The 13,287-nt window shown below is 40.4% G+C and overlaps 1 protein-coding gene across 1 annotated transcript in view; it reads left to right on the forward strand.

Annotated features, from left to right (window-relative positions):
- The window catches only part of pcbp4 (poly(rC) binding protein 4), an 85,059-nt gene that overhangs the window by 51,707 nt on the left and 20,065 nt on the right, over window positions 1-13,287 (forward strand). Inside the window, exons 9-10 of the mRNA XM_079242617.1 lie at window positions 8,771-8,812; window positions 8,916-8,994. Of these exons, the coding sequence (XP_079098743.1) occupies window positions 8,771-8,812; window positions 8,916-8,994 (121 nt within the window). The remainder of the gene's footprint in view (window positions 1-8,770; window positions 8,813-8,915; window positions 8,995-13,287) is intronic.

The raw sequence follows: 13,287 nt of genomic DNA on the forward strand, positions 1-13,287 counted from the left end.
TTAAGGGTTAAAACCTAGACTTTATCTAAAACATAGGGTAAACATAAATACTAAAGCTTGTTCCATACTCCACGAGAAGCAAGAACTGAGTTGTTGTTCTAGAGGCTGCAAGAACGAGAAAAAACTTCTTTTTCGTCAGGTCCATACATACTCCACAAGAAGCACGTCTGCAGCGGGGAGGGGTCATTGCGGGGGTCGATGTCTGCTTTTATGTTCAATAAATCCAGTTGTTGCCTCCACCAAGGAGTTTGTTTTTCCTGGCGTCTTTGTGCTCAAGATAACTCAAAAGGTTACAGACGGATTTTTATGAAAGTTTCAGGAGTTGTTAGAAAGGTAAAAATGAAGAACTGATTAAATTTTGGTGGTGATCCGGATCACCGTTTGGATCCAGGAATTTTTAAAAAGGATTCTTTAAAGTGGAACTATTATGTGCATTTCAGGCTAATTTAATTTTATTTCTGAGCCCAGAAGGGCTGGGATTGATCAAGTTATTGTTACAAATCGCTTTGTTTACTTCAGACCGACCCTCTCCGTAGGCTGTCAGATCAGCCCAGCGGGCAAAACGAGTGGATTGAGACTCTTCCGCATTAAGCCCCGCCTCCCACCACTGCACTACATCGGGAGCGCGCACCGCACCTGCTTTCGCCGTCATTGTAACATCTCATAAACAGAAGGATTAGGCTAATATGAACTCAATGAAAAAAACAAAATACAATGTCAACACATAGCATACAGCCCTACATGTTGGAACCTGAATCAGACCCTGAAAACGAAGTGGAAAACAGCAACCCACAGCAACGAATGCAGCAGGATGTCTCTCTTTGGTAAACTCACCAGCCATCGTTGGAAATAACTTTATCCCACGTTTTCCACCCGCCTGGTGTATTTGTACATGCCCTTGTTAACCAGTAGAAGGTAACCAATCACCGAACCTTATCCCCCGGGATGTCCAAGTAGAAAAAATTCTCTAAAACGATGCATTTTTCGTCGCCATGGAAACCGAACGGCAAGAGTGCTGGAACTCAAACTCAAACTCAAACATGCGTTTAGGTGATAAAAAACAGTGCCGTTCACATGTCTGATGAGGATTCAACACTGTAACACTGTAGAAAGCTCAGAAAACCTAAAATACCATAATAGCACCCCTTTAACATTGTGCTTGGCGGAGGTTTCAACTCTCCGAGTGCTTTTCTAGTTTCACATTTAACGAGCAACTTCGTCCGTTGCAGGGCGGCTCGTGCACTCGACAGGGAGAGTTGTGCACGTGGCTGGGTCCGAGTGTTTTAGTGCTACATGTAAAAATGTTTATACTTTCTCACCACCTCGATCAGCTGTTTTATTAAAACAATCCATTCTACCTGCAACAACAAAAACGTGGAAGCAGCAACTCCGCTTCATGCTGGTTTTCTGTGTTAACCACGCCCACCTCAAATGTCTGACCAATCACACGATACTTCTCGCAGCCCCGCAAGAAAAAAGTTCTGCCAGCCCGGTGTATCAAGAACTGTCTTCAAACACGTCCGCGAGAACAAAAGGACATCATTTTCTTCTCGGAGCCTCGAGAACAAGAAAAAAGTTCTCGCTTCTCATGGAGTACGTAACAAGCTTAACTCTAATCCAACAAACGAACCAAAATCAGCAGTAAGACTAAATTTCAACAAGCCTTTACTTGTCCTGGCCTGTATGGAAGACCAGAATGGTACTCGTGAGACAGAATGGCAGGGAGATGTGAATTAAGAAAAACAACACCAAAAGCCACCTGCAGGTATTAACAGTGTGGGTTAATTAACTAACTCAGACTCTTCATGACAAGTCAAACAGATCAGCTAAACGACCAACTGGTTGATCTGAAGACAGATCCAGACTATCAGGGACTACCAGCTTCACAAAGTTTAAATGATGTAGGGGTTGAGTGAGTCTGACCAGGTACAGACCACCCTCGTTGCAGGTGTCTTCAGGGACAGGAAGCAGACAATTGGACGTGTAGACAGGTTGACAAATAACACTGCAGCCTTAAAGACAGAAAAAGACAGACATGTGCAAACTAGAACAGAAGAACACTTTATTCCATCATGCTGACAGCCCTGAATGCCTGACAGCCAAATTTAGCTAACCGAGTGAGTGCACGCGCATGTGTGCGTGTGTGTTGAATGGGTGAGTGGGTGCATGCAGGTCTCTTTATCAGGCACATCGCCTTGGGAGTGTCAGTTAAAACAACAGTAACACAAGCTAATGGAGGCTCAGTGATGCTGATGGGAGGACAGAGGGAGGGATGAGGTGACAGGCTGGGACAAGACCAAGAGAGGAGAAATGTGAAAAAGCTCTCCGGAGGTGACAAATCAATGGTTGGACAGTTTTAAAGGCTGGTTTTGCAGCGGACTGGCAGACACGTGGTGCATATGGATGCTGCTGCACCAAAAGTCTCAACTTAAACAAATGGCCTGTTTTAACCCAAACCAGGAAGTTTTTCTGAACGTTAATGCTTGGTTTTAGTGTAATTTATCTAAATACAATGTCATCATAAAAGGGATGATTGGGTCATTAGGGATTTGTTTGTATTAGCCCTAACAGCAAAATGGGGAGAAGGACTACTGAAATGCAATTGTTTCTTGTTGTTATTCTTTAGGATTCATATACTTTTGTCAAATATATTGCCTTTTTGGAGGCCAGAACATGCCCCCAAACTCACCAAAGCTAACATACCCCTAAAGGCACTATGTGACATTTCCTATCCTAGGATGAACAGGCATTTTCATGCAGAATAGCTGCCACAGTACAACCTATTGTGTCATTAATATTTATGAAAGTCATTTTTTACATGGTAAGGTTGTAGACAAATCACCTCTGACCTAAAACCAACAGGGAGATGACCAAAATGGTTTAAAGTCTGGCTATTTCCTCATGTCACATGTTAATGTATTCTTCCTACATATTTCATTGTACTGCCAACAACATTGATAAATCTCAAGGCAGGTGTAATTAAAAGTCCTTAAAAAACTTCTCAGCATGGGTGGGACTTCAAAGTCATGAAACATATAATTGATATGACATTAAACATGCTATGCACAAAATTACACATGTATGGTTCTAGTCACATCTACATGTCAGTATTAACATCTACTAGCCCCGCCCACTGGTGACAATGATGTCATAGTTAGACTCAAAGGTTCATTGACTCTTTTGACTAAATTAATACTAATGTGGTCAGTGAGAAGACCACAAGTTGATGACAATATTCAGTAAAAGCTGTTGTTTAAAACAGCAGGGCATGACCGCAGCACCATGGCAAACTTTGATATGATACCATGACAGAATTGGATTTTCATTCAATCACCTTCAAACTTACAGTGCTTAATTTGGATCCCTCCCTGAAAATGTTCATATGTCACTTTCCTGTCTGAGTCACATCTCTGCCCACTTACAATAGGAAACGTTTTCTTTTTGTTGTTGTTGTTGAATGTTGCAGTGACTATATCTATATTGCAGTATGTTAAAGGATCAGTGTTATATTTCTACATGTTTTCTGGCTTATCTGTGGTGTTAAAACAGTTTCATCAACTTAAATATCACCCCTTAGTGGCTATCATGTCATACTTTCTGGATTTCCTTTGATGGCCAGATTATCCAGGCAGTATTCACTACAATCACCTTAAACTGACAAGAAGCAACTCCAGATGATTGCAGGGTGAGATTGTTCAGTTATTTATTATTTAATGTGAGGAATGGATGAAATGATAAGCTGGCAAAAGTCAAGCAGAGATGCCAGCTTGGGGACAGCAGCAGCTGCTTTCCAGGCTAAATGAGCAGGTGCTAGTAGTAAGCTTGCTAGGACTCGGTCCTGCTGAGTGAGCAGGCTTTGGCTGCTCTCCACCTGGACAGAGCTGTTGTCATTAGCCACCGTCAGCCCCATCCAACCCCTTCTCGCTGCCTGCACCAGCTTCTCACCTCATAGTGAGGGGAAATTTGCATAGTATAAAGGCATGTAAAGGATCTAATAGTAGTGTCAATACACATTTGCACTAAAAATCTCCATTTGTTGCTTCAACAACTTCTCAGAAACATGGAGTTATTCACACACGCAACATTAGCATGCATTTACCAACCTTAGCACATATACTTCTTATAATGTGCACAAAGTACAGCCATCAGCAACTTAGTCTCAGCTAACAAAGTTGGAGAGCACAACCTTCATCACCTTTCTAGATGTTTTCTGTCTCCACCTTTAACTAAACTTCTCACATTGCACATTTTATCATGGGGTAAACGGAAAATGTTTGTAGGGTGTAATGAACATGTTATTCATTGGTAGATATTGAGTAGAGATTACTCATATCTGGATCCAGTACTGACTTAGATGAGTTGAACTGGTTTTGTTGTTATGTCATGCTCAAAAAACAGCCTGGTTGCAAAAGGTTTTCTGTTTGTTTTCAAACTGTGGACAACAAAAAATACCAGTTATCTTAGTAAAATGATTAGATACCAACAGAAAACAGTTTTTAAATGATATATTACATGTGTCACGAGGGCTTCACTGATCACTTCTCACCTGTGCATTCTGGTAAATTGTAAAACCAGCACAAACAAGAAGTCTTCTTCCAAGTGGTATAATCATTATTAAACCTCTGCGTGTCTTAATAATTCATGTCAAAATTATTACTGTGGAAAATGTCTACAGCAGTTTTCTGTGATATCGATGTTCAGTCCTAAATTGATACTGTACATCTCAACAGCTCACTGACTCAAGCATTCATAGGTTGAGGTGGCCCAAAAGAATACTAAAAATCATTAAAAACAACTTTAAAAAAACATATTGCCATGCCACATATGTTGATATACAAAAAGAGAAATGCAATTTGAACAGTATGTCTATATGTGCTGCTGGACCTGCAGCAGTTAGTTGGCAACTAATCTTTAACAGAAACTGCTGTCTGAAGGGAGCTTTTAAGCTAATTTAAAAACTTTGTATAACAGCTGTGTCAAACGGTATAAGCTATGGCTCAACCAACAGCGTGAAAAGGTTAGACCAAACTTGAAGTCTAAAAACGGGGAAAAAGCAATCCATCTGCTCCCAACTAGTGTTTGCTACAGTCGTGTCACCTGAGTCCCGCCTCATACTGAGGTGATGGCAGAATCAAAATAACTACCGAGAGCAAGATGTATGGGGTGGTAGAAGAAGAAAGAGGATGAGGGGGATTCAGTGGAAAGAAAGAAGTGATAGAGTGACAGAAAAGGGAGTAAAGGAGGGTTAGTGCTTTGTTAAAAGGCTGAGCGAGGAGATTTATATCTGTAATTCATTATTCAGCCTACAGACATGCAGAGGAGGCAAAGTGATTGAGGGAGCGATGGAGGGCAGTAGGGGGAGGACTTGTTAAAAAGTTTAATGTAAAAGTAACGTCACCTCATTCTTCCCCTTCAGGGAAGCTAACAGTGTTGAAACATCTGTTCCTTGGACTACTGAAAGTCTCCATTTATTGCTATGACAACAGCTCAAAACATGGAGTTACTTGCACAAGCAGCCACAGTTGGCAATCACAATGCCCACCAAACACACACGTTCCCTGCAGTGTGTACATAGAAAAGTCATTAGCAACTCAGACCAAAGTTTTTCTTTGGTAAATTGCTGCATTATCCACCGGTAAATACAGCTGACTGTTGTGTATAACTCATCTGAATGGTAAGTTTGTCAAATATTGTGTTTATAAAGTCAGGATTTTATCACCACATAGCAGCAGCCGTCAAACGCTTTATATCTGCTCAGCCCCTCAGTACCAACTAAGCATGGTTTAAACACCACAGCCTACATGAGTATTGTTAAGTATTGGTTGTTTAGCCATCCTTCTCAGATACCTGAAACATCTCAGCTCACTCCTTTTGAAATGGAAAAGCAGTAGCTCCCCACCAAAGTCATTTGAGCTTTGTGAGCTCCTCACCAAATCAGCATCTATGACACCCTCCTTTCAGTCACTCCCTAGACCTGGTGGCCATAGGTTAAGATTAGAATGTAGACAGTCCAATAAATAAAACTCTTTGGCTGTCAGTTCTTCTCTTTCTTTTCCACAATGGACCAGTGTAGCGCCCTAATTAATGCTAAAACTGTCATCCATTGGCCTATCTCTTGCCCCAGTCAATTGTCACGCATAAACAAGGTACTGAAAAGCTCTATCTTTTTTAAAGAATAGCACACCATATCAAACGCTTACGTCATCTCCAAATGGTTTCTTGATCATGACAACTAGTTCACTCTACTTCACACCGTCACCAGATCTTAATCCAGCAATCACCTTTGAGATGTGATGGAACAATAGTTTCTCATCATGGACAAACCTGAAGCAACTGTGTGATGTTATCATGTTAAAATGAAGAATGCTTCCAATACCTTAATGACTTTATGCCACCATGAATTAAGGCAGATCTGATGGTAAAAGAGGTCCAAGTATGATGTACCTGATAAAGTGTCCAGTAAATGTGTTTACTGTGAAAGTAGAGTGTTGTGAAGAATAAAGTAGTTTGTAAAGGCTAAATCACCACTGCATCTGTTGTTGATGTTTGATTGAGTAGATATGAACATCATGAGTTGTTTTATTTTGTTGCAGCATGGAACTTTTTCATTCAGGTGTGAACTGTGACTCTTCACTGTGTATGACTGTTTAGTTGCAATCTGCAGATCAGGGAGAGACTACCAATATCAAGGACACAAAGAGCAGGTTGATTAATCTCATGAATGCTTCTCTCTCTCTTTGAGGCTTTTCTTTTTCCTGCCAACAGGCTTTTTCCACATCCTGAGTTAGCAGTGGGAGTCAAAAGTTCAGCAGCAGTGATAATGCAGTCTGCATCAAGGATAGCAACTTTCAAATCTATTATGTAAGGTGCAGTGAATCTCAGGGAGATGCACAAACAGGTCTCCAGAGACTTTTCCATGGACACACACAACTTTGTCCCCACTGAACATACACCATCTCCTCCTAGCTTCATTAGCTGCTGCTGGGTGTGTTTCTCATCTTAGGAACTCATTGTGGGGTCTGGAGAGGTGTTTTTTTTTGTAGTCATGATCTTGCAGACAAACAGAGAAATGATTTGATTAAAGAGTTCTGAATAATTCACCTGGCACCGTGCTATTTTTATTGCAAATTTTAGTTTTAAACTGGAGACATTGAGCTCATAGTTGACTTATTTTGCATTAGATTATAGTGACTCTAACAGCTGTATATTTTTAAGTCTGCTGCCTTGTGAAAGCAACTGTAGATTAGCTTTCTGTTCTGCCAGGAATTGAAGTTTTATCGTATTCAATATGTGAGACAACTTGTGAGATGCTTATACAGTTTTCTCGGGGCTAAATCAGAAGTGTCCTGATCAGCAGTTGGTGTTTATAAAAGTTGCCATTCAACTAGAATACAGGGAAAATAATCCAATTATCACTCCAACTGAATGCATTTATTCCCATGTTTCTGTAAATTGTTTTTTTTTTTCTTTTCATAAAAATGGTAACCGGCATTCTGTCAACATTTTCTTTTCTACCTGTTGGGGTGGTCTTTGTCTCCAAGCTGTCTTGGTGACTCTCAGAGTATTCATATTGACTAAACTTGTCATTTAAGGTTGTTACGTACATACTCATTGAGAAACAAGAACATTGTAATTGTTCTCCAGGCCAGAAAAACAAGTAAAAAGTTGTCTTGGTCTGGTTAATTCATACTTCACAAAGAGCTTCATCTACGACAAACCGGAGATTACTGTGAGCGGATGGCTGTGTTTTTATGTGCAATAAACAACTGATATCGTTATTTTGGAGTTGTGCACGCAACAGGGTCCATGTCTTTAAACGCCACATCTGCTGTGTACGTTTCCATACTTTCTCACCACCTCAATCAACTGTTTATCAAAACTATCTTTTCAACCCGCATCAGCAGGTTTTCTGCCAAGTTTTAACTACGCCCACCTTAACTGTCTGACCAATTACACAACACTTCTAAGAGCCTCACGAGAAGGAAGTTCTGCAACAAACATTGCAACATTTGACAAGAAATTGCAAGATGCTCTCATTCATGTCAATGAGAACAAATGCAATTTTGTTCCCATGGCCTCAAGAGCAAGAGTTCTGGCGGCGCATGGAACTAGCTCAACAATGCTACTTTCAACTTTCAAATAAATACTACAAAAGGAAAAATGACTTTTTTTTTTTTTGCTATGTCATCAAACCACACCTTGTTTTAAAAACATAAAAGAACAAAGTGATCCACAGTGAGATGAGTGAAAAACTGAAGATCTCGCGAAGACCAAACTGTCCCTCTTTGACCTTCATCTGGTCTCAATAATTTGGTGTAATCTTACAAAAAGTCAACAACCAAATCGTAGTGCCCTCCTCAACAAAGATGAATAGAATATATCAGCAGATTTCTATGCAAATTTCAGTATTTTCAGCTTTCAGAGGAATGACACTTTATGATTTATAAATAATTCAGAAGCTACAGAAAGCTTCAGCTGAGTTGTCAGCAGGCAGTCACAGACTTCACTCTTTACTTAGACTGATGCAAAATTCAGTCCAGTCGGCTTGTGTTGCCTGGAGAGTCTAACTTTCATGTATAGAAACTTAAAATGTCCTTATTCAACCAGCATTTGAATGAAGTCCTCTAGTCTGCTTCTATGTGTTGATTGACAGTTAAAAGATTCATTTTTGGAGACTTCAGTGAGGAAATCAAACTGTTATTCTCTGCAGAAGTAAAGACAAAACTGTGCTGCAACCATCTTTGACACATCTTTGTTCGATCTGTTTCAGGCGTATGCAGTGCAGAGCCACTATGGCATTCCACATTCAGAGGTAAGACACTTTTTATTCATCCCGATGATGGTCGTTTTCTGTAGCTTGTCAGAGTTGTTGGTCTGTTTTAGGCTGACTATTTCATGTCATTTCTTTCTGTCAGTTAGCAAAGCTGCACCAGTTGTCCATGCAGCAGCAAGGCCTCGCCCAAATCAGCCAGCCGGCTGCTCAGGTCCTGCCTGGTATGTGTGCACATTCTATGGCTTTTACGTTTGTTTGTTTTTTTTCAGCTGTCTATTTTGTTTAGCCACCATTGCTAACCAGTCAGAGAGCTAATCTGGACTTTAAAATTGTCATTAAAGGTTTGTTTATATCAACTGGTGTACATCATGTGGTCAGCAGGTGGCGCTGTAGACAGTTCTACATGGTTGCCAATTACCCTAATAACATTGTCAATCCAGATAGCAACAAATGTTTGGCTGAAATATGGTCAAAATGACCATTTTTGTCTGCATGGTGGTGCAATGGCTAGCACTGTGGCCTCACAGCAAGAAGTTCGGGAGTTGAAGCCTAAGTTGGGGGGAGGTCCAGACGATGGCCTTTCTGTGGGGAGTATGCGTATTCTCCCCATGTATGCCTGGGTTCTCCCCTGGTACTCTAGCTTCTTCCCACCCCTCAAAGACATGCATGTTGGGTTGATTGATTTCTCTAAAATTTACCTCGGCATGAATGTGAGTATGAATGTTTTTTTGTTCTTCTCTGTGTGGCCCTGTGATAGTTTGGCGACCTGTCCAGGGTGTACCCTGACTCTCACCCAATGACTGCTGGGATAGGCTCCAGCTTCCCTGCAACCCTTAATTAGACTGAACGGTTAGGAAAATGAATGAATTACCTTTTTTGTTTGGCCTTGATTGATGCCATTTACTAAATAATTTACTTGTACATGAATTGGTCTTAGAAACAAAATTTTATTTGATTCAAAATATAAGTATAGCTGCTAAAACTCAGCCACATTACGACCACATGTGGCCCACAAGTAAATTGCCATTAGGATGGCGTTCCCATATGAGGAACACTTCTGCCTCACAAAATTCTCTCTGTAGTCCACATCCAGGCCAGAAACTGACATCTGCACCACATGTGGCCCATAGGACCATTGCCATAATCTAAGCCAACCGGGAATTGACATCTGATCCACTTCTAGCCCATCACAACATGTGCTAGTGCTACTGCTAAGCCATAAGTGCCAAAAGAAGCCTGGATTCAGCCCAAATATGTCTCTTCTGTGTGTGACCTCTGACATCAACAAGACATTTAAGTCCCGAAAACTGCTGCTCACTGGATATTTTCTCTTTTTCAGACCATTATCTGTAAACCACATGGTTGTGTATCAAAATCTCAGTAGATCAGCAGTTTCTGAAAGAATCAGACCTCCAACCATGCCTCACTCAATTCTGATTCTCAGTTTGAACTTCACAAGTTGTTTTGGGCCATGTCTTCGTGACTAAATGTATCGAGATGCTGCCATGTGATTGGCTGATTAGTTCTTTGTGTTGTAACTGGACCTAAAAAAGTAGACCGTGAGTGTATCTTCAGTGATTACAACCTTCAGTACACGTTCCCACTGAGGCTTAAAGAAGGGTTGCAGTTTAAAGAAAAATGTACGGTACACACACACACACAGAGACCAAATCATGAAAAGATTTCTGATATATTGTGTGTGTGTGTGTGTGTGTGTGCATTTAACTTTGAAGTCTTATATTTGTCCTCTGACACAAACACTGTTTGAACATTTAAAAAAACAGATTTATTCAGAAACCTCATTTCCATTTTTAGAAACAGTTTTATTACTTCAGGTTTCATCATTTCTCTGTCACGTCTGCAGAAGACATCTGAAGGAAATCGGCTATTTTATCAGACACAAAGTTCACCTTTCAAACAGCTCCTCTCTTCTGCCCATCTCTCATTTTCTAAGAAAAGTTTGGAGCATTGCACCATCGTTATTTGAGAGCAGTGCTGGGAATGATAATCAGAGTGTGAAGGCTTCGACTGGAAGCGTCCAGCTGGGCATATGTGGTCGCTGCAGAGCAACTCTCTCTTGTCTGTCATTGCATGCGGCTTTCTGGACACATTACTTAGACTTCCATCTGCTCTGGAAGAACATGACTGCTTATTGACTAAAGGTGGAAATCAGGTGTGCGTCGTTCCAAGAGCTGATGTAGACACACACCTACATTTCAAATATTCTTCAATATTTAAACGGAATGAAAACTGAGCAAAAGTTTATTCTCTAAGGTTAGGAGGCCAATCTGGCTTCAGGTTGACAGGTTCAGTGTCTTGCTTTAGGTCACCTGGGCAGACTGATGTTTCTGCCACTGAGGATGACGCGGGTTCTGGTGATGCTCCATGTAAAATAAAATACTCATGGAAGTGGATGGGAAAAAAAGGGAAAGGAGAAGGAAAAGACATGGGTGCATGACAGATGAAGAAAGATGGAAAAGAAAAGGAAAAGCAGATCAAGGAAAGAATCAAGTCTTCCCTTTATTCAATCTCCATCCAGACCCACAGGAGTGGAGAGGAAAAACTTCCATCATAACCAGAACCAGGAAGGACGGCCATCTATCTGTATGTGTTGGGGTGAAAAGGACAGAAAAGAGGGGTCAACAAACCCCATAACTCTAAGCCATGCATACCTGCTGAGGAAAAGGTTGAGAAACAGAAATTAATAACAACAATGTCAGATATTTGTACATGGGGAGTAAAGAGAGCAGAGAGGAACCCAGTGCATTATGGGATGTCCACCAGCAGCCTCAGCCTAAAACAGCAGAACTAATGAGATGGATCAGGATCCTCAAACCAGACTTAACTATAAGATTCATCAGAAAGAAAAGTTTGAAAGTTTGATCTTAGAAATAAAGAGAGCAATTAGATGAATTGACAAAACAATATAAGTGTTTCTTTAATTTGATTTTGGTAAGACAAGCATTTTCACCATGGTGGTTCAGCATCAGTTTGAAACGATGTTTTATTTTTACTTTAAAGGCAATGAAGTGGAGATCAAACAAATGAAAGTAACTGATGTTGTTCTGAGAGGTGTGAGATGTTGTCAAAGTTTTTTCTCAATTTAGACGTGAGTACCATTAAAGAAGTTGAGTGACATGATGTCCTACATCCCTTTATCTTATCCAAGAAAGATTTAAAGGGATACTGTGTCACTCTTAACCCAAACATTAGCCTAATATGAGTTATAATGGATCATTTCTGGGGTCAATATACAGTGCTTGACAATGGCGCTCTGAGGGGGTCACCCTCTTCTGAAACCATTGTAACTTTTCAGGAGCATCTCATGGGATCATGTGACTTGGAGTGCTTGGCTTTACCGCTTGCCCTTTATAAACACAGAGGTCTTTGCTTTGTGCTACTTTTCCCTCCTCTTCGAATGAAAGTTTTTCATGGGTAAATGACGTAAGAAGGTAAAAACGGTGTCTGAGGAGACCAGAAAGAGAAAGCAGGTAGAGGGATCATTTCAGAGAATAAAAAACAGGTCAACCTTGCTCAAGAATTTGCTCGTTGGAGTCTGAGAAAGGAGTCTGGAAAGGAACAGTGTGGATGTGACACCCACTGTCTGTTTGCCTTATTAGTATTAGTAGAATGGTAAATTAGCTCTTTGCCTGTTGCGCAAAGTGATGTGACATAAATTTTTCACATTTTTCTTTTCTTTTATTCAGAACACTGGCAGTCAGTGCCTGATGAGCTGCAGAACATTGCAGAATATGTCGATGTCTTAATTTTGCTGTTTAAAAGCTACTGGCGTCTAGTTGAAGCTAATCGGCTCCGGACCAAAGCTAACACGACTCCCTAACATTTTGTACCAGTTGGGCTGCTTTGCATGCAATACATGCATTTCAAATACAGTCATTTCCAGGCTATAAGCCACTATTTATTTTACATTATTTAAAGCCTACAACTTAAATAACAATGCTGCTAATGTAAATATTTTTACTGGCTAATGCATCATTTTGCTCTTCATGCACGAACCCTCATAATTGAGAACACACAAATAAATGCATATGATACAGCCTCCACGTTAAAGGCGATCAATGTGGCTGCTGCACCCTCGGTGAACATGCGACTTACGTTCAGATACGCTTTATAACCTGGAAATTACTGTAACTCTTGTAAATATCGAAGAAATAACAGAACAATTAGCAACTAGCCTAACTTATTTTTATGCTTTTCATACACTATTCAATAAGAAGCAGTACTAGTTTTTATTGTTTGTTTGTTGATTATTTGATCCCTATTAGCTTTTGCAATGCAGCAGCTAGTGTAATGGCCCATGAGCTAGGGCTGATGCTAATGTTTTCATAACAATAAGTTATTGATCAGAACTATAACTTATATAATTATTTTTGGGGCAGTTTATGCTTTGTGTGAGTTTTGTTGTTTCTCATGTTTTTTAAGTTAGTGTCACAGATGGAAACCGTTGTTTATTTTTGCTCATGTTTTGTGCCCTGTGGGAAGTTACAGGCTTA

The sequence above is a fragment of the Telmatherina bonti genome (assembly GCF_933228915.1).
Source record: "Telmatherina bonti genome assembly, chromosome: 6".
NCBI lineage: Eukaryota > Metazoa > Chordata > Actinopteri > Atheriniformes > Telmatherinidae > Telmatherina > Telmatherina bonti.